At 60.4% G+C, this 23,630-nt stretch overlaps 2 protein-coding genes and 1 long non-coding RNA gene across 5 annotated transcripts in view; 2 read left to right on the top strand and 1 right to left on the bottom strand.

Moving 5' to 3' along the window:
* NCKAP1L (NCK associated protein 1 like) overlaps positions 1–7,354 on the top strand; it is a 53,917-nt gene extending 46,563 nt beyond the window's left edge. For both annotated transcript variants that reach the window (XM_025458674.3, XM_049102900.1), the window contains 4 exons: positions 947–1,063; positions 1,659–1,768; positions 3,671–3,760; positions 6,857–7,354. In XM_025458674.3, coding sequence (XP_025314459.1) covers positions 947–1,063; positions 1,659–1,768; positions 3,671–3,760; positions 6,857–6,988 — 449 coding nt within the window. In that variant the 3' untranslated portion in view covers positions 6,989–7,354. The remainder of the gene's footprint in view (positions 1–946; positions 1,064–1,658; positions 1,769–3,670; positions 3,761–6,856) is intronic.
* A 3,927-nt stretch (positions 7,355–11,281) lies between these two features.
* Positions 11,282–23,630, top strand: part of PDE1B (phosphodiesterase 1B) — a 29,716-nt gene continuing 17,367 nt past the window's right edge. The window contains exons 1-2 of one of the 2 annotated variants that reach the window (XM_025458659.3): positions 11,282–12,385; positions 13,296–13,417. In XM_025458659.3, the coding sequence (XP_025314444.1) occupies positions 13,308–13,417 (110 nt within the window). In that variant the 5' untranslated portion in view covers positions 11,282–12,385; positions 13,296–13,307. Of the gene's footprint in view, positions 12,386–13,295; positions 13,418–19,620; positions 19,767–23,630 lie in introns of those variants that run through there. The other variant, XM_025458663.3, reaches the window with a different exon arrangement.
* On the bottom strand, positions 20,818–22,549 carry LOC125753880 (uncharacterized). Its single transcript, XR_007406608.1, has 2 exons — positions 22,264–22,549; positions 20,818–21,012 (listed from the first exon to the last, which is right to left on the bottom strand). It is a non-coding gene; the product is annotated as an uncharacterized LOC125753880 (long non-coding RNA).

The following is a 23,630-nucleotide window of genomic DNA, read 5'->3' as shown; positions in this document are numbered from 1 at the left end:
AAAATTGAGGAAAGCGGGCGGGGGGAGGGCTCGGGCCGTATTTTCAGGTGGGAAGACGTCAATTTGGGGTCGTCAATTCAGAGGGTACAAGCGGGGAGCTAAAGAAAGACCTAAAGTGTGGTCCCCAAGCCCCAGGCAATTTAGAGTCGCAGCCAGGTCGTGACGGGCTGACCTGTCAGTCTGCTAAAAAATGCGAACTTTTTGATGTGCAACCAGTACCCAGAGGGACTCAGGGTCTAGAAGGGGAAATCAGAGGAATGCAGATGAAGCGGCGGAGTGGGAGCGGCATCTGAGTTCCGCAGCGTGTGGGGCTCCCCCCTCCCGCAGGTGGGGGCTCGGTCGGGTGGGCATCTGTCTGCCTGTGGCTCAGGTGATGGTCCCGGGTCCTGGGATCGAGCCCCACGCTGGGCTTCGGCGAGCCGGGGAGCCTGCTTCTCCGTCTCCCTTTCCCTCTGCCCTCCCCCCACTCGTGTTCTCACTCACTCTGCTCTCTCTTAAGTAAATAAAAAATCTTAACAACAACAACAAAAAGGTAAGTATCACCTTGACACTGTTGGCTTCTTTGTGCGGCCTCCCGTTTTCTCTTACTTTTCCCGTTTTCCTCCCCATACTCGGAGCGGGATGACACCAAGGGGCTGGTATTCAGCCCTCTCAACGTGGCCAGACTGGCCCTTCTCTCTTGCTCGGGGGGACGCCTGCCTCTCCCTGCTGCCTCCCCCCTTCCCCCCTGCAGGCCGCCCGCGTGTCTTCGGGCCACACGTCGGCTAAGAGCTCTGCTCCAGGGGCCGGAGGAGGCCTCCATGGGCCGGTCCTGGCCCCTGAGCAGGAAGGGCTCGCCCGCTTTACCGAGTGTTTCCTGGGCGCGTGTCCCGTGACCCTCGGGCAGTCCTGGGAACAGAGCTGCGCAGGCCCGGGCCTCACCGTCTGTCCTCTCCCGTCCTACCAGATACTTCATCCCCCGAGGAGGAGTATAAGGTGGCCTGCTTGCTCTTGGTCTTCCTGGCCGCTTCGCTCCCGCTCCTGGCCACCGACCCCGCTTCCTTCTTCAGCATCGAGAAGGACGGTAAGTAGGCCGGCAGCGCTTGCAGCCCTTGGAGGGACCCGTGCGCTTCTCCAGGCTCCTGGGGCCGGGGGATGGGATGGAAACCTCTGCCGGGAGGAGCCAGACTTCTGACTCAGGTGTAGTTTTGTTTCAAAAGACACTTGAGAATGAACTATTGGGGATCCCCGGGGGGCTCAGCAGTTTAGCGCCTGCCTTTGGTCCAGGGCGTGATCCTGGAGACCTGGGATCAAGTCTCACATCGGGCTCCCTGCATGGGGCCTGCTTCTCCCTCTGCCTGTGTCTCTGCCTCTCTCTCTCTCTCTCTCTATCATGAATAAATAAATAAAATATTAAAAAAAAAAGAGAACGAACTATCCGCAAAATTCAATCCCGGTGGAATTTTTTAAGGATCATCCTTCTCCTAATATCCAAAAATCGCCTCATATTTCTCAGGGATCTCATTCCCCACATGCCTCCTCGTCCTTTTGGTGTCAAACGGCCGGCGGGGGGTGGGCGGGGGTCTCCCCTGAACAGGCTGAGGGTACCAGCCGGGGCCAGCCCGGCGCGGCTCACACGTCCCCTTCGCTTCTCCCCGCTTCTGTCAATCATGACCCAGGTTACAACAACAACATTCACTGCTTGACCAAAGCCATCATCCAGGTGTCCGCTGCCCTCTTCACGCTCTACAACAAGAACATCGAGACGCACCTCAAGGAGTTTCTGGTGGTGAGTGGCCCCGGCTACATGGCTTAAGTCCCCAGATGCGGTTGCTGGGTGCCCCGGAGGCCAACCTGTCACCTAATTCATTCCGTGAGGAAGGGGCCACCCTGTGAAGGGCCGGAGGTGTCAGCCTCCACCTGATCACCTAGAGTGTTGGACTGAGTCCGTGAATCGTGAGTCGTGGTTCTGGATCTGCCAGTAAGAGGTTGTGGGAGCTCTGAAGAGCCGAACTTCGGGGGCCTCGTTTTGCCCATTTATTCAATAGGGAGGTGACGCCGAATCTGCCATTCATTACCTTGGGGTGCCGTAGAATATCCTATAGGGAGCTTGTTGAAATACAGACTCCTGATCCTTGAGCCAGACGTGCAAGGTTGGAATGTTCCGGGGAGAGCCCAGGCCTCTGTTTTTTTTTTTCAAACAATTAATTTAAAAATAAGAATGAATTATTGTTTATTTCTATTAAGAGACTGAGACCTGAGATCAAGAATCAGACGCTTAATCGACTGAGCCACCCAGGCGCCCCCACGCCTCTGTTTTTAATAAGGTCTCCAGGGGATCTGATGCACAATCAAGTCGGAGACGCCAAGTTTTAGAGCCTATAAGGCCCTTTCCAGCTTTGTTTTTATTTAAATATTTTATTTATTTGTTCATGAGAGACACAGAGACCCAGGCAGAGGGAGAAGCAGGCTCCATGCAGGGAGCCCGACGCGGGACTCGATCCCAGGACCCCAGGGTCACACAACCGCTGAGCCACCCGGGCGCCCTCCCCCACTTTCTGCCTTTAATCCTGACCTAAAAACATCAAACTTTTTTTTCACATTTTTCCAACTTGAGCATAAATCAGAATCACCTGGGGGATTTCTGACTCAGTAGATTTGACGTGCACGGCTGGAAAATTTGCATTTCCAAGTCCCCAGGTGTTGTTGCTGCCTCCATCGGGGGATCTCCCTTCGAGAACACCCGTCTCCGTTTCTAGGACTGGAGCTTGTAACCCACCTACCTTAGGTCACGTCCAATTTGTGTGAGGAAAAGATTGTTTTAGGAGCCATTTTTAGCCAAAGTCTGACTCCCTGTAACTATCACCATTGATCTTGGTTTTGCCTCTGGAAATACACAGCGTAAGTAATCTCTTTCCGTTGCTGAAAGAGGCCCAGGAGGTTTCCGTTCGGGGCCTCCGTGGAGGAGTTCCCACCCTGCGCTTCTGATACCTGGGCCATCACCCGCTGCTGCCCGGAGCACCCTCGGCGATGGGGAGCTTATTCCTTCGCAAAGCATGGGCCTGCCTTAGAAGTGGGGCCTCGTCTGCTTCCTTTAGGAGGAAACACGCCCGACCCTATTCTCTTGGGCATCCTACGTTGTCCTGGGAGCGGAGGTAGAGGGCCTGCGTGTAAACTGGGCCAGCCAGCCAACCCGCGGGACTCTGGGCACCCTCGATATGAACACTTGCACAGATCCCTAGGGGGTGAGGAGGGACCCCCGCCCCCGACCTTACCCTGTTTGTTTGCACCGAGAGGGACGTGGGCTGGGGCTACAGACACGACCTGCTGGGGCCTGGAGGTAAACGCAGAGGACGGGCACTCGGGAGGTGACAGGAGGAGGATACGGAGCGCGGCTGCAGCGCCCCAATCAGAGGCCCAGGCGGTCTCGGTGCAGGGGGAGGCCGCTGCGGTGGGAGCCCCAGGCCCAGCCGAGGCCGATTGCGGGGGCAGATGAGCTCTTGCTCCGGCTTCTGTCCTCAGCCCCGCAGTCGGGCCACCTCCTGCTCACAGGCCGGCGCCTCTCCAGAGCCTCCCCGCACCCCAGCACTTCCCAGCCCCCCCTTGATCTTTCTTGCTCTTCCTGTGGCCTGAGGCTGTCCTCCTCTGACCTCCCGAAGGCTCCACTTGCTGACAAGCGCTTCCCCCACAGGTGGCCTCCGTCAGCCTCCTGCAGCTGGGCCAAGAGACCGACAAGCTGAAGACCAGGAATCGGGAATCCATTTCTCTGCTCATGCGCTTGGTACGTGGGTGCCTTGGGCTGGTCCGGGGCCGAGAGAGCAGAGGCCCCGGGGCACCTCCGGGGTGGGGGGACGCGGCGGCCTCTGCGGCTCCCGGGTGCCCGCCGCACATTCCGGTTAAGGTGCCCGACGGGTCCGCCGACCCCGGGGCAGGGTCCTCGGGGCCGAGTCCTCGGGGCCGGCCTGGTCCTGGCGGATGGCGCCCGGTGACCTGCCGTATCATGTCCGACCCAGAGGGCGGGGGCGCTGTGTCCGCGCCCCGTGGCCAGGTCACGTTTGATGTTTGATTCCGCTTGCGCACGTCCCGCCACCACGTGCCTTGTCCGTCGGAGCTGGAGGTGCGGCGGGGAGCGGAGGGGGGCTCCTAGGAGGGGCGGTTAGCCGCAGAGCCCAAGACACAGAGCTGGGTGGGCCGTGAGTCAGCGCCTGCCATCTCTTTCTTCCCAAGCTGTGGGCTTTTCACTGCTTTTGGCAGAAAGTTCTGGGAACTCTGACTCAGTTAACTTAAAAAAAAAAAAAAAAAACACTTTTCCCCATGACCCTGTTTTCCTCTCCGACACGCTTACTCACTCCTTCGCTCTCAGTCTGATTCCCAGGTTACTGGCGCCCTGAGATGCGTCGGCAGGGGCTCCCAGCCCGGCCCCTCTCTGGCCTCGGGGGGCGGCTGTGCTCCAGCTCCGAGTCCGCACTAAAGCTTCCTCGGCCCGTCAGAGTCTCTAGGTGGCCGCGGCCTACCTGCGGGCCTTGCGCACGGCCTGCTGCCCAGGTGCGTCGGGGCGGCCGCACGGAGAGCTCTAGTGCGGGGTCTGTGGCCGGAGTCCGGATGCGTGTGCCTCCAAATGCCGCAGCCAGGCCGGTCCCCTCCACGCTGCTCCGTGCGGAACGCTGAGGGGCCCGGGAGTTCTGAATTCGAACCTGGCCTTTCACGGAAATATAAGGGTAGATTGTGAGGGTCAAGGGATACAAGATCCTGCTGGGTCTCTAGTCACACGCTGCGGAGGTTTGCATGTGCACCTCCGGCCAGGCCCGCAGACGTCGGGGGCAGGCACGCCGGGGACTCCCCGCGGCGCCCGGAGGGTCTGCGGCTTAGCTGCGCGCAGCCAGGAAGGGCCTCCGTTGGGCTAAGGCCCAGGATGGAGACGAGAGGAGAGGCCGTGCGGGGAGGGGGGGTGCAGTGGGCGGCGAGGCCACGGGAGGCGGGTGGGGGCGGGTGCCCGGAGCGCGCTCCCCGCACAAGTGGACGACCCTCCCTGAGACCCCGACCCTCTACCCATGAAAGGCTGCAATAATCCCGCCTCGTGGGAAGGTGCTGGTGACAGTGCCTGGTACGTGCCACATGCTCAGCGAGTGCTGGGCCGCTCTCTGCCGCTCCTTTTACTTTTTGGGCCATTTCCTGGGCGGTTCTCGCCTCTGCAAGGTTGTGGGTGGTGCCCTGTTGCCCCTCGGCCGTGCCTCCTCGCCCCTCACGTGTAGGTGGGAGGCCAAGGCTAGGACCAGGTGCTTTTTGTTCGAGGGAGAGACCTGGGCACTAGCTGCTGCAAAGCAATTTGAATGCAAATGTTCCCAGCAGAAATACAGGAAGGAACTGGGCCGGGCCTGGCCAGACGCTCGCCTCCCGGGGTCTTTCCGTCTTGGCTGCAAGGCTGGGCCGGCCCACCCCCAGCGCTGCAGCCCGTCGGGGCAGGGGGTTCCTGGGCAGGGGAGGACTCGGGACCATGGAACCCTAGACGTCAGAATCAGCCCAGGTCCGGTCCGTATAATCTGTAGGTGAAGGAGCTGAGGGGAGGGAGGGAAGGTGGCATTAAGGTCTCCCCCCAAATACGTGGGCGGACTTGGGATGAGAGCCCAGGGGTCTCGGCCTTTGCTGCCGGAATTTCCTCCAGTGAGGAGCCCCGAGGTGTTCCGTGCTTGATGGAGCGAACAATGGGAAGTCTCGGGCCCTTGGATCCTTCTAGAAGCCGCCACTCATCTCCTTGTACCTGGGGCTCATATCCTAGAGAAGACACCTTCTCCCCCTCCTGGCTTAAGGTTTGGAAGTCTTGCTCAGCAAGAAAGCCCTTGTGTTCCCCCGGCCTCCGGTGGGGGCTGCCGTGAGCCATGAGCGGCGGCCTCCCCGGGTGCAGCCTGCGGCAACCGGCCATGCGCGCCCGTATCTGAGGACCCAGACTCTTACGCGCTCGGAAGCGTGAGAGGACTGCACGGGGAGCCGCCGTAGAGCAGATACGCTAAATCCTCTGGGTCGGGTGCATTTTCAGGATTTGAAACCCCAGACGTCCCTGGGGGGCGGGGGCGTGTGTGTGACTCGCCGGAGGACTCGGGACCCTTCTCTCCAGGGTGTTTAGTCCCACAGTCTGCTGGGCGAGGAGCAGGGGGCACTGAAGGACACACACCCTGCTCCTCCCTCGGGGATGGGGACCCCGCAGCCCAACGGCAGGCTGTAGGGCCCTCGGCTAATGTGCCTGCGCCTCCTGCCGCGCCCCACTGCCCGCGTCTTCCCGGGCATCTCGAGCCACCCTCCTGCTAGGCTCCGGGGGCTGCTGGATTGCCACAGCGCACAGGCTTCTAATTAAACTAATTAATCATGCCCGCTCCCTTCTGCAGCATCCTCACTGCTCCCCAAGCACCGCTTGGAGGGAGGGAGGCTGCTGAGCCCGGCACGGGAGGCCCTGCGTGGCTTCCAGGCCCTGCTTTCTGGGCCTGCGGTGGTGACTGTCTCCTCGGCCGTGAAGCCGTGTCACCGGCGCTCCTGTGCAGCCGCACCTGCTTCGGTGCTGCCCACACACGCTGGTGCGGCATCCAGGATGGGAGAGAAGGGAGGCTCCGACGGCTCCTCGCTGCCGCCCGCTGCCGGGCCCTTCATTGAACGCTGATGAGGGGCCTTGGGGCCGTTAGAACGGAGCCGAAGGGCCGCCTTGCTCTACTCGAGTGAGGGGACAAGCGGGGAGTGTGATTGGGAACCGCGTCCACTTGCAGCTCCGAGGCCCCAAGGCCCAGGGACGGGACGGGACGGGACGGGTTGGGAGGAACAGGGCATCCCCGAGGCCCGCCCGCCCGCCCACCCGCCCGCGGTTCTCATCTCTTGGCCTCCTGTCTTCCAGGTGGTGGAGGAGTCCTCCTTCCTGACTCTGGACATGCTGGAGTCCTGTTTCCCTTACGTCCTGCTTCGCAATGCCTACCGGGAGGTGTCCCGGGCCTTCTACCTGAACCGAGTGGCAGCCAGTACCCACTGAGGGGCCCTTCGGACCCCCTAACCCCGTGACACTATAGCCGTTTCCTCGAGGGATGGATGGGCCCGGGAGCCGGAGCTGAGGAACGGACGACACGCGGGGGACAATCCAGGGACGCGGGGACGCGGGGCAGGCTGGCCGGGGGTGCGGGTGGGGGGCGGTCTGCGGGAAAAGTCCGGGAATTGGGGCCACGTGCGTGCAGTTTTGCCGCGAGAGGCACGAGCGACACACGGGTACGTTTGTTCTCTTGCGGTGACAAGCGCTTGAGCTGCAACCGGCACGGGTGTCTCGACCTTCATCACCATTCCGAGGATGGTGCTGGCGGGCAGGGATGATCCATCATCATATTAAAGCATAATGAGCTTATAATCCTCCCACTGGAGCTGCTATTGTCTCCTGCACATTCATTAGGACGATTATCTCCTCTCTTCCTTTCCTGAACGTGTTCAGCAAACCTCCAGCTGGCTCCTCCTGCAAAGTAGGAGCAAAGGAGCTCCCCTTTCCTTGTGGGGCTCTCCCTCTGCCTCCAGCTCTGCTGCCTCCAGGGGCAACAGGTGTTCTTGAGAGACCGTCCCTGTCCCCCCCCCCCCTTGTAGGGAATGAGCACGAGCACCTTCTCCCATCTGTGTAGCTGTAACCCCTCCTGCTTTTCCTGTGGCGTCCCTACAACCCAGAGCAGAGGGTCAGTCTAGCTAATTCTAGGCCACGTGACAACTAATGGGATCAGAGTCAGTGGGTCTCCCTCCCAGATCACTCGGGGGTACTCTCCCTCCTATCCGGAGCCACTAGTTTAACCCAAATCCCCTTGTCATCCTGGGTACAGCTGTTGCTCCAGGCAGGGATTTCTCCCCTAGATCTTAAATTTCATAGACCTCATTAGATTATAGGGCCCTGAGAGTGGGTATACTTGAGGGAGTACAAGCTGTTTCAACTCAGCCCTTTTCTGCACTAATTAGAATTTCGAGTGTCACAGTGCCTGGGGCGTTCAGGATAGCACTGAACTGGATTTGGTGAACTCGGCGGCAGGACGCAGCGGCCCCGCCCGTCCCCTCTGCACCCCCGTGGCCATGGCCGGGGAGAACTGGAGCGACAGACCCGGTGTCACAGGTCCAGAGCGGTTGAAACGGGCATACGCGATTAACCAGTTGATTAGGGTCACGTCCACCCTCCCACGATAAAAAGGAAGCAATTGTTGGTTTTCCACAAAACCATCGGGGGTTTCTTAAAGCCGTGTGACCGCTGTTTTGGCCTTTTGTGTGCATGTTTGATCTTTTTTTTTTTTTTCCTCAAGACCCGGGCTTAGTCAATACTTTTTTTATTTTTTTTTTAACTCGGTACTCCTCACCGATACGTCAGTCTTTCTCAACCATGAGTGGTCCTTAGGGCAGAAGCAGCAGAGCATCCAGCTTCCTGGCTGCGGAGCACATTACGTTCTCGAGGAGTGATTCAGGGTCAGGCCTTTGGAGGCTGAGGGCAAAGTTGATGAGGATGAAAGGGCTCGGGAGCCTCTTAGCAACTCTTCCTAGGCCCTTATCTCTCCGCTGGGATCTTATCCTTGACATGGAGACCCTCTTCCACGTACCTGTAGAGCTCCTTGAGAGGAGTCTCCCGGAGGACCGCAAGACACGTTGCTGCAGGGGAAGAGAGGGTAGACCTGATACATTTTTTTTAATTAAAATTTTTATTGAGGGGATCCCTGGGTGGCTCAGCAGTTTAGCGCCTGCCTTTGGCCCAGGGCACGATCCTGGAGTCCCGGGATCGAATCCCACGTCGGGGTCCCTGCATGGAGCCTGCTTCTCCCTCTGCCTGTGTCTCTGCCTCTCTCTCTCTCTCTGTGTCTCTCATGAATGAATAAATAAATAAAATCTTTAAAAAATAAAATCTTTAAAAAATAAATTTTTTTATTGAGAGAACGGTGCCTGGCTGGGCACCGATCTCAGGGTTGTGAGTTCAAGTCCCATGTTGGGCATAAAGCTTATAAAAAATATATAAAAAAAATTTTTTTTTGAGATAGTTAATCCACATGTACTTATAAGAAACAACAGAGACATTGTGTCAACCAAAAAAAAAAAAAAAAAGCACACAGAGAGAGCTTCTATACCTTTACCAGTTTCTCCCGTAGGTGACATCTTGCGTAACCATAGTGTACTCTCATTACCGAGATGCCGACTTCCATATATGCCATATATATATATATATATATATATATATAATGGAATACTACTCAGCTATCAAAAAATGAAATCTTGTCATTTGCAATGACATGGATGGAACTAGAGGGTATTATGCTAATAATAGCATGTCATGATCTAATCCAGATTCCCCAGTTTTACTCACACTCCTTGCTCTGTGTATATGTATTTAGTTCCGTAACAGCGTTTTCACGTGTCGGTTTGTGCCGTATCTCACCACCACGGTCAAGATACAGAACAGGTTAGTCACCGCAAGGATCCTCACGTTGCTTTTTTTTTTTTTTTTGCAACCATATTCCCTTCCCCTTCCCTTCCCCTTGGCAGCAGAGATCTGTTCTCCTTTTCTAGTTTTTTTTTTTTTAATTTATTTATTACAGTCACACAGAGAGAGAGAGAGAGGCAGAGACACAGGCAGAGGGAGAAGCAGGCTCCATGCACCGGGAGCCCGACGTGGGATACGATCCCGGGTCTCCAGGATCACGCCCCGGGCCAAAGGCAGGCGCCAAACCGCTGCGCCACCCAGGGATCCCTGTTCTCCTTTTCTAAAACGTTGTCATTGCAAAAAAAAAAAAAAAAAAAAAAAAAAAAAAAAGTCATTGCAAGCAGCATTTTTTTTAATTTTTAAAATTTTTACTTTTTTTACTTTTTTATTTTTTTTAAGCAGCATCTTTTTACAGACCTGCAATTACACGCACGTTTCTCTAAGATGCGTGCTTTTTCGAAGTGCTCTCACATCCTTTATGACAATTCTGCAGGGGAGCCAGGGAAGGCCTCCCTGTTTTAGGCCAGCACACAGATTCAGAGACGTTTAATGATTTAATGAGGGTCACACATTTAGCAGTACATCTAGATCCGGGACCACGTCTGATGCCAATCCCTTGGATCATCTCTACCTGACCAGACTGCTCGGCCATCTGGGAAGACTTGGTTGTTAGGATCCCGAGGCTCCAGAATGAGCACATAGGAGGAGGTGAGGGCACGATGGCTTTACCACCTGAAACAAGAAGTGAGTGTCTAGAGGTGAAGGGACGGGTCCCGTGAGGGACCCATGAGCATTTCATGGACGCGTAGGGACCCTATGCTTTCTTGACCAGGAGGGCCTCCGACCCCTGACAGCTGGGGACGCAACCAGCTGCTCTCACATCCCCGGCTTGTTTTATTTACGCCTTAAAAGGAAGTGAGGACCGGGTGCGGGGAGAGAGTCTGACTCTGATCGTTTTGTCTTGCAGGCAAGAGTAGGTTCCAGCCTCAGCAGTTTCATTAGTGCCGTGGTTTCAGTAGAACCTCCATTAGCTGTGTGCGGCGATGAGATGGAACGCCCCCTCCCACCAGGCCCGGGGTGACATGCTGGCAGCCGAGCTCCCTTTCCTCTGGGCGGTGCCACGCAGCTCCCGCGACCCAGGTGGTTCACGGAGCGGCCGGGCCTGGCCCGGGGCTGTCACCTGCGGGCCTCCGCCTGCCAGGGGGAGAACAGCGGCTGCTGGGCGCCGGGGCCCAGGAGGGAAGGAAGGCCTCTCTCCGTTCTTCTCCAACAAAGTTTGACTCCGAGAAGAAGCTGGCACATGGCTGAAATGCACTCACGAGGTTGGGGGAAGACTGTGCCTCCCGTCCCCTCCCTGGGCCTCCCGCTCCTCCTAAGTACCTGTCATCAAAAGAGATGAAGATGAGCCCCCCTCAGCCCCCACACCTCCGTGAGTTGTCAAGTACTCTCCCTCCCACCTGAGCAGGAAGCGGGAGCACAGGCCAGGCTGCAGGGTGAGGAAGCCAGAAGTTAACTTGAGCTGAGTTTGCAGCTCTGGAGAGATTGAGGAGCAGGCTCTTCTCCTGTCACTTTGGAAGGAGAGGATGGTGAGGCCGCCCCTTTAAATAGCATTCCCGTGGGAGGCACATCACATCCATCCGTCACCGCTGCCAAAGCATCATTTTTGGTCTCTATCAAACTGCCAGCTGGTTGGGAGGCTAGTGGGGTTCGGGGAGTGAGGAGGCAGGGGCTCCAAGGGGCAGGGGCAGCTCGGAAGGCACGAAGGAGAGAGACGAGTGAGGCTGGCAGAGGCAGCCTGGGAAAGCGGGGGTGGGGGGGCAAGAGGACAGGGAGGGAACAGCCGTGGTCTTTAGAGCCTATGGATGGAGCAGGCAAATGGGGTTCCTATCTGTGAGGAGGTGGGGGAGACAGACGGGGGATGAAAGTGCCAGAAGGATGGGGTTGAGGTCAAACACCGGGACAGGTGACTAAAGGAGAAAGAGAGCCACAGGATGGAAAAGCGCGGGGAGGAGGAGGAGGGTGGAGGCTTGGCCCGGGCTGGGCGCTGACCCTCTGTGGGACCATCACTTCCCTGGGCTCGGTTTTCCCCTTTGTTGAACGCAGGGGGCTGGGCTAGATGGACTCTAACGTGTCTTTCATGAATAACCTTTGCTTTGCTTTGGTGAATTTTCCTTTTCTGAAAATGGGGCAGGGGCTGGGGGCCCGGGGCCGCAGGGTGGGATCTGCCGCCGCGCTGACGAGGCCCGTGGAGGTCCCCCTGGAGGTACACCTCCCGCCCCTTTTCCGCCTCTCTTAGTTTAAATATCTGCCTAATTTGGGCAGCTCCTTAACGCTGATGCTCATTTGCAATTCTTTTGTAGCTGCCAGCCCATTCTTTTCCAGTTGTTCGGGAAGGTGATTGCTCCAGGTTGGAGAGCTGGGGTGTGTGGGAGTCCGACGGGGTCTCAGCTGCAGCTTTGTCTTGGCGGGGGCTCCTCCCGGGCGAGGAGGGGAGAGCGGCTCCCAGGCACACGCCAGAGGCCCCGCGGGCCAGGTGCCGCAGGCTGTCCGCCTCTCCTCCTGCTGGCCCTGCTGTCCCCTCCGTGGGGGCCTCTGCGGGGAGCGGTTCTGCAGGTACTGGGCCGTCCGGGTCTGGGGTCCGAAGGCCTGCCCTGACCCGATCACCTACCTTAGAGGCGATTCTTTTATGTTGGACGTCTTTACCCGCCACTTCGCCTCTGCTCCTTTCTCCCCGGTTGCCTGGGAAGGGGGGACCCTCCCCCCCGACATTTGGAATGGAGTGAATACCTTCTCCTGACCACCCCTCCTTCCAGCCTCCAGTCCTCCAAGTTACAAGTCCCATCCCGGGATTCTGGATCAGAGGCCTGTGTGCGACCAGGACCTAGGGGACCGGCACCTCCCGCATCTCCACTCTCCCTTCGCAGAGGATTTCCCCACCCGGCTGAGGTAGGTGGTGATGGAGGCAGGAGAACAAGTGTAAGGGCTCCCGGGGCGCTTGGGGGCCGAGCTCCGGGGGGACTGGGCCGCTGGGGGAGGCTGTGCGCCCGCCGCGCCGTGCTGGGTCCTGAGCGGCCGCGTCCCTGGTGCCCAAGGCGGACCGCGGGGCCCTGGGGCTGGGCGGGCGGCGGCGCGGGAGCCGGGAAGGAGCCTGCCCCCCCAGCTGTCCTGCCCCGGGGAGCCCGAGGCTGGGAAGACGGTCCCGCCGGCCGGGGAGGGGGGCTGGAGGCCCAGGGAGGCCGGCGGGGACCCGCGGGGCCAGCGGGTTCGGGACCCGGGGCGCGGGCGCACCTGGGGCTGCGCTCAGAGGCGGGGGCGCACGGGGGCGCGGGGATGCGCGGAGCCGCACGGGCGCACACGCGCGCACACACGCCCGGGCACACGCGCGCACACCCGGGCGCACACCAGGCGCGCGGACACCCAGACACGCGCGCACACACGGACACACACACGGACGCGCGCACACCCAGGCGCAGAGCCAGACGCGCGCACACACCCAGACAGGCGCGCACCCCGCACCCCCTCCCTCCCACCCCTGCGTGCCCGCCCGCGGCGCCGCTGCTGCGTGAGCCCCGCGGCCCTGCGGGAGGCGCGGGGGAGGGGGATCGCCCGCAGGGGGGAGGGGGAGGGGGAGGCGGGGCGGGGGGCGGGAGGCGGGGCGGGGGGCGGGCCGGAGCCGCAGCCGGGTGCACCGCGCGCAGGGGCCGGAGCCGCAGCGGGGCCGCGGCCGAGCGCAGGGGCCCGGGGCCGGGGCCGGGGCCGGGGACGGGGCCGGGGACCGCCTGGTGGCGGCGCCGCGGCGGGGAGGGCGGGGGCGCGGAGGGCGGAGGCTGAGCCGCGGCGCCCTGCCCCGACCCAGGCGAGGCCGAGCATGGAGCTGTCCCCGCGCAGCGCGGCCGCGATGCTGGAGCCCGACTGCCCGTGCCCCCTGGAGCTGAAGTCGGCCCCCAGCAAGAAGATGTGGATCAAGCTGCGGTCGCTGTGAGTCCCGGCGCGGGGAGGGGCCGGCGGGGCCGGGGGCCGGGGGGGGGGGGGGGGACACCCTCGCACACTCGGGGGCAGGTCGCCGCGGCGCCGCCACCTGTGCGGGCTCGCGCGGGGCCGCCGCTGACTCACACGCACCCGTGTGCAAGGCCGTGCGGACGCCGGGTGCACATCACACGCGTGTGCGCGAGCGGCCGCGGGAGGCACGGCTGTGCGGAGCGCACACAGCTGCAGCGGAGCGCGCGGGGATGCTCGGGCCAACCTGTGGGTCCCCAGTGTCCGCCGGCACCGGGGTTTCTGCCCCCTGCACCTGACGGGGTGGGGCCGGGGTGGGGCCGGGGTGCCCACACCTGAGCTGCTCCTGCTCCGGGGCTGGACACCGTGGGCAGCTGGGATCTGGACGAGGTCCCCGGGAGCGGGGAGCTGGGCGCTGGGAAGGGACCTTGGCTGACAGGCCGGGCGACGTCAAAACCCTTTTGTGGCTGTAGGGTCTCCCAGGGATCTCCAAGCACCTTTAGGCATCTTTTCTTGTTGTTGCAGGAGGAGGGCATGGGGGGGGGGCGGATGACGGGTAAACAGGCCACCGAGGGACTCAGGTACCCCATACTCCTGTCCCAGGGGACGGAAGCAACTTTTCTTTCTGTTCCCCAGAGAGGGAGATGAGTGGGTCACAGTCAACCCATGCAGCACGTTCATCTCCCAGGGAGCCGCCATCCAGGAACCTCCGCAGTCTGTGGATTCCTAATCAGACAAGGGGGGAAGGTGCCGGTCCCCCTGATGCGACTCCCAGCAGTCCCGGGAAAGAGGCTGTAGGGGTTCAGGGAGGCACTGCGGGAACCATAGCCCCGAAACCCAGTTCCTCCCCATCATCCTGAAGAGTGAGCACTGAAGCTCTCCGTGTCTGGGTCCCGGTGGAGGGAGACAGGTGGCAGGAGACGACGCATGGAGGCTCACGACTGTTTTGTTTTTAAAATGCTTCGCCCGTGCTAATAAGATGACGCCCGGCCATTGGGCGGGTGGGTCTGCTTAGCGAGGCCTTAGGGACGGCCGGGGCCCGGTGGGCAACACGGCTCGGCATCCAAATTGTGCTTCTCGGTTCCTGTCCTTTGCTGCCTCCAGCCAATGCAATTTGCCGGGCTCTGTGAAGCGCAGCCTTGGAATGAGTTCTGGGGTGAAGAAATGGAAAGCCGGATTGAATTGATTTTTGTTGGGAGGAGCACTGAGCGATTCTTGACGGAAAACGATGCTCTGTTAACGGTAACGAAGCTTGGGGCGGGTGACCGGTAAGGAAGTGGTGGAAAGGCAAAGAAGGGAGCTCGGGGACTATAAATGAGAGAATTCAAGGTGTCCCAGGGATGCCCCCGCTGCCCCCGGCCCCCAGCCCCTGGTCTATCCTTTCCTTGTCTCCATTCCAGGTAATGAGTGGGCCCTGCAAGGGCAGGTTTGTGCCTGTTTCACTGTCTCCCATACCTTTTTAACCAAAAGTCTCTCCTGGAAGCAAATTCCCATTTCTTCCTTCAGTATGAGAAGTGCTCAATGGCGAGAGAAGAGGATCCCCAGAGGAGACGTTGAAACCCAGGGAAAGAAGGGAGTAGAGGCAGCTGCCCCTACGCAGTGCGTTAGCTGAGATGTCCTTACAGGAGATGGGGCTGGACAGGGGTCACTGAGCTTACGGACTGAATTATTCCGGCCTTCGCTTACTTTAGCTGTCTGGTCCTTAAGTGCTAGCTGCGTGTAATAACTCACGCGGAGAAGTCTCATTTCCATGTTATTAATCTGCAGGAATAGATTCTCAATCTCACTGTCCCAAACTAGACAAAGATTTCGATATCAGGGTAGACCCCTGATAGTTGATGGATTACTGGATGGGGCCGTTTGAATATTGGGGAGGCCTTAGTGAGGGGATAGGGCGACGGATGCCATTATCTCATGGCTGGAGACTGAGTAGAATGAAGACGTACACCTAAAGGCCTCGATTCCCCTACACAACATCTCCTATCTCCCCGCCCCCCCCCCCCCAACAACCCTTTTAATCTCTAATCTGGGACATCTAACCTAGCTCGTCTTCAGGGAGCCTGGGTCTGGTGCTTTTGCCTCTGGTTAAAAAGCCCATATTAATATAATTTTGTAGGGCAGTTTCTTCTTGGGAAGGGCATCCAGGAATCCTGTTTCCCACAGTAGGACTCGGCCAAAGATTAATTCAGAATCTGGAGCATATGAGCTGAGGAGTCTCTAGCTATGGGATGTCGCCTCTACCTAGCAGGAAAATCTTCCTACCTAAGCAGACTCGTAAGTGGGGGCGTGAGAGAGGCTGGGCTAGGGAGTCTGGAGGTGATGGGGTGAGCAGAACGAGCATTTCGAACCCTCAGATGAAGGATTTAACCGGGCTGCCTACGCCTCTCTGAGACCAGAGGGCTTTGAGGGGTGTAGGGGAGGCTCCGTAGCACGGGGCTTTCTGCGTCTTCTGTGAATCAAGAAAATCTGCAAACAGAGATTGTCTCGCCGTCCTTGGCTCATTCATTCACTCAGCATCTATTAGCTGGGTGCCTCCTGAGCTGGAGGCTGGGGAATGCTGGTGGGCCTCATAGGCCCCGTCCCCGCTCCTGTGGGGCATATGGTCTGGTTCAGATTCGTCAAGTGGAGTAGAGAGTGGACAAGGCACCCTGTTCCTCTCTTTGCTACATCCACATCCATCCAAGCGGTAAAACTCTCCCTCCATCATTCCTGCCTAATGTTTTCCTTTGGCGGAGTGGGCCGGGGGCTTCACACGCCCGGGAATCCTTTCTCCCAGGATGCCACAAGCATCGCTTTCTTCCCCCTGCCCCAGTTTCTCCTGGAATTTTACAGACAGAACTCCCTTTTCCTTTGGGGTGGTGTGCACACAGTCCCTTCCTCTCCTCCTCCCCTCACATGGTACTCAGGACTCCCGAGGGCTCGGCCACTTGTCCCAAGCTGTGGCTCAAGGTCATTACAGCTGAGCGGGAGCGAGGGCCCAGCTGGGGATTATTTTGGCTCGTCTTTGTTTTAACCGAGTCTGGTGCGGAACCTGAAACGGAACAGGCACTCGAGAAACGCCGTTTCTCACAAAGGGGTGAGCAAACGACTTCACGGTCACCCGTGTATATGACGCCGAGCCCAGGTGTGGCTCTGATTCTGCGGTGCGCGTGCTCCTGTTCGTGGGCGGAGGGGGGCGGGTCGCAGGAGATGGGGGGAAATGGAAGAAAAGGAGGCCGTGTTGCCTTCTGAGAGGCTGATGTTCAGAGGGTACGGGGTCTGAGGACTCGGGCCGGAGCCTGGAGCTGAAGGAGTTACAGACAGGACGCGCAGCCGTTACGTGGACGTGTGCACGACACGCGTCAGGATGAAACCACGAATGCCTGGCATGTACACATACGTGTCTGGGTGAAGGTCGGCGTGCGGGCGGGGGACAGCTTGTGGCCTCGGAGCTCCGTGACGACATCTCTGTGTTCAGGCTTATGAATGGCACGCGTGATGAGAAGCGTGTAGGGGAGGCCTGCGCGCACCCGGGCACCTGAGCCCGTCCTATGCGCGGACGAGAGGGTGTGCGTGGCCCTGTGTGTGGACTCTGACTTCATGTTCCCACGTCTGGGAGCCACAGAGTGTCTCCGAGTCTCAGTTCCTCACTGGATGCCTCGCGTAGGAGAGCGAGTCTTAAATGATAAAGTCGAGTGTCTTCCGCACTGGAGAGCTTGCTCCCTGGGAGGCAGGGGGTGGGGAGGGAATGAGAGGCTCGGAGGGGAGACCGATAAAGACCAAGAGGCAGGGCTGTCGACCGCCCAACAGATTTGAGGCCTGGTGTCTGGGCCACCACTCTGGGGAGTCCCGTTGACCGGGCGCCGTCTGGAGGGGCGGGGCGGGTGTCTGGGCCTGGAGAGCGGAAGGCGGAGGGGGGCTACCTGCAAAGGATGTGCACTGAGGTCGGAGGAAAAAGGAAGGACTTGCCCCTGTCACCCCTTTCCGCGGTGGTCAGACCCCAGGGGAGAGGGCGGCTGCAGCTCTAGGCCCTGGTGGGCGTGGGGAGCCCAGGGGCTGCCACTGGTGAATCCGGGAATGTCGGAGAAACTGTCCTCTGGCATCGATCCCGAGTGTCTGGGCCTTGGGGGGGACATGAGCAGGGATGCCACATGCTGCTTTAGAGAATCTCGAAAGTCCCTTAGAACCCAAACCCAAACGTCATTTTGTTGGCCCAGAAGCCCCAGGAGGCCACCTAGAAAGACCAAGAGAGGAAAGTCCACCGTGGAGGTTGCACTTGTCACTTTTGCCGGGAGGCAGGTGAGGTGGCTCGGGGTGGGTCGCACTGGCCCTGGGAGGCCCGCGGGAGACCCGCGGGAGAGGGAGAGGCTGGACTTCCCTGGAGCCCTGCACCTGCCCGCGGTCCAGGGAGCTCCTGAAGTCAATGAGGTGAGCGGCCTCGCCTACCTTCCCTGGGGCGGAGGAGCGGGGACCCTTGAAGCGCATCTTTCCCTCTCCTTTGAGTCTCTCCAGGAATCCTCGAGGGTTTGTTTCCCGCCTCTCTGCTCCCTCTGCTTTCCCGTCTCTGGTTTTTCTTGCGCCCTTGCTCCCCGTCCCTCTCCTCTGTTCCCATCTTGCCCTGCTGGGCTGCAGTTGCTCCTCTCTTGTCCCACTTCCTCCCTCCCTATTCCTTTGGACGTGGCCTCTCTGGCCTTCCCTGCCCCCACCCCGCACCCCTTTCTCAGCTTGGCCTGGAGCCGGGAAATGCCTGGGCCTCGCCCCCACCCCACGTGTGATGCTGGCAGCACAGGGTGAGGCACAGGGTGTCTGCGACCCCCGGAGGATTCTTTCTGCAAGGCCTTTGTTTTGCCTTCTCGGTGACCTCACCTCCCAGCCGCCCTGGGGAGGAAGCCAAGTCATTGCCTTCTGCTCTCTGGGGGCTCCTCTTCTCAGGTGCGGAAGCTGGGTAGCTACTTTCCAGCTCAGGATAGCAGCAGAGGAAAAGGGACAAAACCAGGGCAGCAGGTGGGGTGCAGGTGAGGTCCCCGAGAGACTGGGAGTTGTTAGATAATGAGATGGTCCCCTCCGGGAGGAAGACGTAAGGGTCCTGGGGAACTGGGAGGGCACCGGGGGAGCTGACTGGGGCAAAGATCGGAATCGAGGGTGAAAGAGGCTCCTGGGAAGGGGAAGGGAAGCGAGTGAGTTGTTGTCCTCCGCGCAGGGGGGTCCCTGCTGGCCGTGCTCTTGCGGCTCTGTCCCGAGCCCCCCCATCCCGCACCTGCTCCTCTCCCCTGCGCTCCCGCTGCATCTGTGTGGCTCTGGGAAGGAAACATCAGGTTCGGATTCTGCATCAGCATCCCAGACCTGGCCCGAGTCCACCGAGGGAGCTGTGACGGGGTCGTGGCGGGGGGAAGGGCAGGGTGGGGCCTGGGGGGGCCTGGAGGGCCCTGGGGCTGGAGAAGAGCTGGGAAGGGGTGCTGCAGGTGGTGCTGCTGGGCGCAGCCGGGTTCCTGGGCCGGTGGATTCCGCAGCTGCAGAGAAGTCAGCTTTGCCAACAGCTACTGTGGCTGCAGTGGCAGGATCAGGCTGCCAGCTGGCGTTGGCCCCGTGCGGTGTTGGGAAGGGAGCTCGGCCTCCAGGGGCTTCGTGGTTCTCCCGCGGGCAGGACCTGGGGGCTAGAGCAGCACCACCCCCCTAGCTCTCCATGCCCACCGCCTTTGGAAACTTCTGGGGCCTGGGCTGAGCGAGCACACGTGCCAGCAGCGTTGCCAGGCTCCCTGAACCCTCACTGTGTCTCTGCTAAGCAGGAGCTTTAGAAATTCCAGTCCTAAAGAAATATCATAAATCAGAGTGCACCAGATTCACCCCAAAGATGTCTTTGTCCTGCTTGTTCTCCTCCTTTCTGGTTTTTTTTTTTTTTTTTTTTTTTTTTTGAGTTGCCAAGAAAATTTCCTGTCGTTTTAATTGCAGCAAGATGGAGTAAAGATAGACATGCGGGAGAACTTCCTGAAAAGTTCACGGAGGTTAGAACGTGACCTTCCTCTGATGAAGGAGAAAGCCGCCCTCCTCCCTTTAGCGTCAGGGTAGGGGCGAGTTGGGCAGGCGGCGAGCTAGTCAGAGAGGGTGACCTTGCCCCCGGCAGCCGGACCCCGACATCCGACAGCCTAGGGTCTCCAACCGGCAGGAATCCGAGAGCCATAGAATGTTAGCAGAGGGGGAAGGTGCTGCCCAGGGACGCTGGTTGGGTGGGGCCGGGGCTAGGTCTCGCCACACCTGCCGCCAGTCCCCCAAGCTTCCCCTCCCTCTCCCGTCCCAGGCCTCCTCCAACATCTGCTGGGCCCCTGGAGCCGACGTCCGCTGGAGCATGTGCTGGGTGCGCTTTGGAGGCCGGTTGGTGGTGGTGGGGGGGCAGGGGATGGCAGTTGGGGAGCAGAGCCGGGAGGGGGAGCGGGGACGCGGGAGCCCGAGGGACCTCTTCTGCGCTGCGTCCCGTCCCGGGGGCCTCCTCTCTCCCCAGCGTCCCCTGGGCTTTCTTGCCCCCCCCCCAGTCCCTCCCTCTCGTAAGGGCTCAGGTCTAAGGCTGAGGGACCCTGGGTGCGGGCCGGGGGCCGGGATATCTGGGGTCCGTAGTCCGGACGAGGCTCAAGCTGTTTGGCCGACCCTGTTCCTCGCTGGGCCGTTGCTAGGCCAGCTTCTGGGCGGGCAGGTTGGGGGGAGCCACCCCTCCCCACCTCGCCGCCGTCCTTCCCAGGCCCTCTCCAGCTCTCTCAGGTCTCCCCTCTTTCCCTCTCTGCCCCCTTGTCCCTCCGGCCCCCTCCTCTCCCTCTGCTCTCCCCGTTTCTGTCCTTCCCACCCGTCCTCCATCCCCCACCGCCCCCCTCTGTCCAGGCCCCCCCCCTCATGGCACCCCGGCTCTGCCACCAGGGGGGCTATTTTTAATTCTGGAGCCACCCCCGCCACGGTGCCCAGCCAGCTGCCAGAAGGGAGGCTGCCCGCATAGCAGTGGGAAGCAGGGGGTGAGGGGAGCGGCGGGGCCGGGCAGGGGGAGGGCGTTCTGGGGGCTCTGCGCGTCCCCCCTCCTTCCACTGCCCCGTGGCCGCTGTGGGATAAGGAGCCAGGGACGAGCCCTAGACATCCGGAGAGGTGGCAGGGTCACCGGGGCGCTTCCACCCCAGAGGTCCTGGGTACGAGGGTTCATGGAGGACCCGCCGTTTGCTGAGCAAACGAGATAAGGGGTTGGACTAGGAGTCATCTGTGGCATTGACGCATCGCTTCATGGCTCCCAAGGGGCTCTCGTGCGACCTCGGCGGGTCCTTGTGTGCATTCTGTGAAGCACATACTATTTTCCCATTTCATAGACAAGGAAATGGGCTCTGCGCGTCCTGCCCAGGGTCACACATGATGATAAAGTCTAGGCAAAAGTCTTCTGATTTTATTTATTTTTTAGTTTTTAAAGATTTTATTTATTGGGATCCCTGGGTGGCGCAGCGGTTTGGCGCCTGCCTTTGGCCCAGGGCGCGATCCTGGAGACCCGGGATCGAATCCCACGTCGGGCTCCCGGTGCGTGGAGCCTGCTTCTCCCTCTGCCTGTGTCTCTGCCCCTCTCTCTCACTGTGTGCCTATCATAAATAAATAAAAATTAAAAAAAAAAATAAAGATTTTATTTATTTATTCATGAGAGACACGGAGAGAGGCAGAGACCCGGGCAGAGGGAGAAGCAGGCTCCCTGCAGGGAGCCCGACACGGGACTCGATCCCGGGACCCCAGGGTCACACCCTGGACCAAAGGCAGATGCTCAGTCGCTGAGCCCCGCAGGCGTCCCAAGTCTTCTGATTTTAATTCATGTCCTCTTTCCCCTGGATTTAGGTGATTTCTTTGGTTCTTTCGATTTCTGAGATTTTGGCACCTTGAGATCAGCTGGTGAATCCCTTCCCCAACCGCTCCCCTCCACCCCACTCCCACCTCCACCCCACTGCCACCCCCGTCCTGCTCCGTCCTCTCTGACCAGAGGCGGGGTCACGTATCCCCACTCCTGTTCTTCAGGGCTCTTGGGGAATGCTGGGCCTGCGCCTGGGCCTGGGACGGAAGCATTATGGTCGTGCTCCTTGCTATTTTTAAACTAGATTTTTAGGCTAAAGGCAAACCCATGCTGGACTCTGCTGGGGTCACCCCACGTCCGCCCCGCCTCCCACCCCGGCTGGGACACAAGTGTGGTGTGTGTGTGTGCGCGGGCGAGTGGCTGTGAGCGAGATTGTTTTCCCCAGGAAGGGCTAGTGGCCGGCCGGTATCCTTTCTTGTTAGGGACGGTTAATAACGGTCATAGGCTGGGATGAGCTCGTATGGGATGCATGCGGGGTCGATGCAACACGTATTGTGTGGGGTGACGTGGGGTGACGTGGCGAGCCGTCGTTTGTCCAGCCGGCTTTTGGTTCTGTTGGGCAGGAGGGCAGAGGGATGGACAAGGTATCATCTCCAAGGCTTCTCTAGTCTAAGACGTCTGCGCTTGCGGTGGGTGGGTTGAGGTTAGTGCCTGCTTGAGGTGGGGGGGCCTGGACTGAGGGCCTGGAGTGAGCCGAGGCGGGGGGCGGCCCTGGCTCCCGATTGTTGGAGTTTCAGGCTGTGCAGGCCGCAGGCCATCGGCAGCTGCCCCCCCCACTCCTCCCCCCTCCCCAGCCCTCCAGGCAGGCCAGGGGCTTGTCCCTCACCCCCCACCCCGGGGCTCTGACTCTGGGCCTAGTCCTTTTTCTCTAAAAACACTACCGTGTGTGTGTGTGTGTGTGTGTGTGTGTGTGTGTGTGTGTGTGTGTTGGGAGCGCTGAGAAAATGAGAGGGACGCAGAGCGGGAGGGAGGGCTTCCTTTCTTCCCAAACCTGCAGCGGCCCCGCTTCGTGGCTACAGGAGTTCACTGGAGAACAACTTGTGGATGTTTAACCTCCGCTCCTGCCGCTCCTGGCGTTGCTGTCGAAGCCCACTTCCACTTGTCCCGGGTCGCAGGGAGGCTGAGAAACAGCAGGTTCCCGAACTTCATTTGTTTATCATCCTTCACGGCTTTGGCACAGCGACAAGCTTTTTAAATTTCTCTCCGCTTTTCGGGGACGGCAGTGGGGGGGGGAAGACTTCCCGTCGTAAATTCCTGGCTCTTGGTCTGTTTCTTTTCTTCCCCCTTTCTCCCGTCACCCCCCCAACCCTCCCCCCCTCCCCCGTCCCCCCTGCCACACCCTCCCGTCTGCACCCTCCCGTCTGCACCCTCTCGTCTGTACCCTCCTGGCTGGACCCTCCCAGCCGGACCCTCTGGGACCCTCCCATCTGCACCCTCCTGGCCTAGACCGTCCTGTCTGGACCCTCCTGTCTGCACCATCCTGGCCGGACCCTCCCGTCTGCACCCTCCCGGCCCAGACCTGTCTGCACCCTCCCAGCCCAGACCCTCCTGTCTGTACCCTCCCATCTGCACCCTCCTGTCTGCACCCTTCTGGCCGGACCCTCCCGTCTGCACCCTCCTGTCTGCACCCTCCTGGCCGGACCCTCCTGTCTGCACCCTGCTGTCTGCACCCTCCCCGCTGCACCCTCCCGTCTGCACCCTCCTGGCCGGACCCTCCTGTCTGCACCCTCCTGTCTGCACCCTCCTGTCTGCACCCTCCCGTCTGCACCCTCCTGGCCGGACCCTCCCGTCTGCACCCTCCCGTCTGCACCCTCCTGTCTGCACCCTCCCGTCTGCACCCTCCTGTCTGCACCCTCCTGTCTGCACCCTCCCGTCTGCACCCTCCTGGCCGGACCCTCCCGTCTGCACCCTCCCGTCTGCACCCTCCCGGCTGGACCCTCCCGTCTGCACCCTCCTGTCTGCACCCTCCCGGCTGGACCCTCCCGTCTGCACCCTCCCGTCTGCACCCTCCCGGGCCCGGACCCTCCCGTCTGCACCCTCTGGTCTAAACCGTCCTGTCCGCACCCTCCCGGGCCGACCCGGGAGGAAGGAGCTTGGTCCAGGGGTGTGCAGCTTGCAGCGCTCGCCCCCGCCCCTCCCCCCTCCGCCCGCCCCCTTAGCCCCGCCCACCCATTCAGCCCCGCCCCGCCCCTAGCCCCGCCCACCCGAAAGCCCCGCCCCTCCGTAGCCCCGCCCCGCCCCGGCTGACCAATCGCGGCCCCGATGCGCCTGGCCTGGTGACGTCACCCAGGCCCCTCGGGCCCACCTCGCGGGGAGCCCCTCCCGTCCCCCACCTGGGCGGGGGCAGAGCCTGGAGGC

Source organism: Canis lupus, chromosome 27 (genome assembly GCF_003254725.2).
Source record: "Canis lupus dingo isolate Sandy chromosome 27, ASM325472v2, whole genome shotgun sequence".
Lineage (NCBI taxonomy): Eukaryota > Metazoa > Chordata > Mammalia > Carnivora > Canidae > Canis > Canis lupus.
This window is presented reverse-complemented; position numbering and strand designations above follow the sequence as displayed.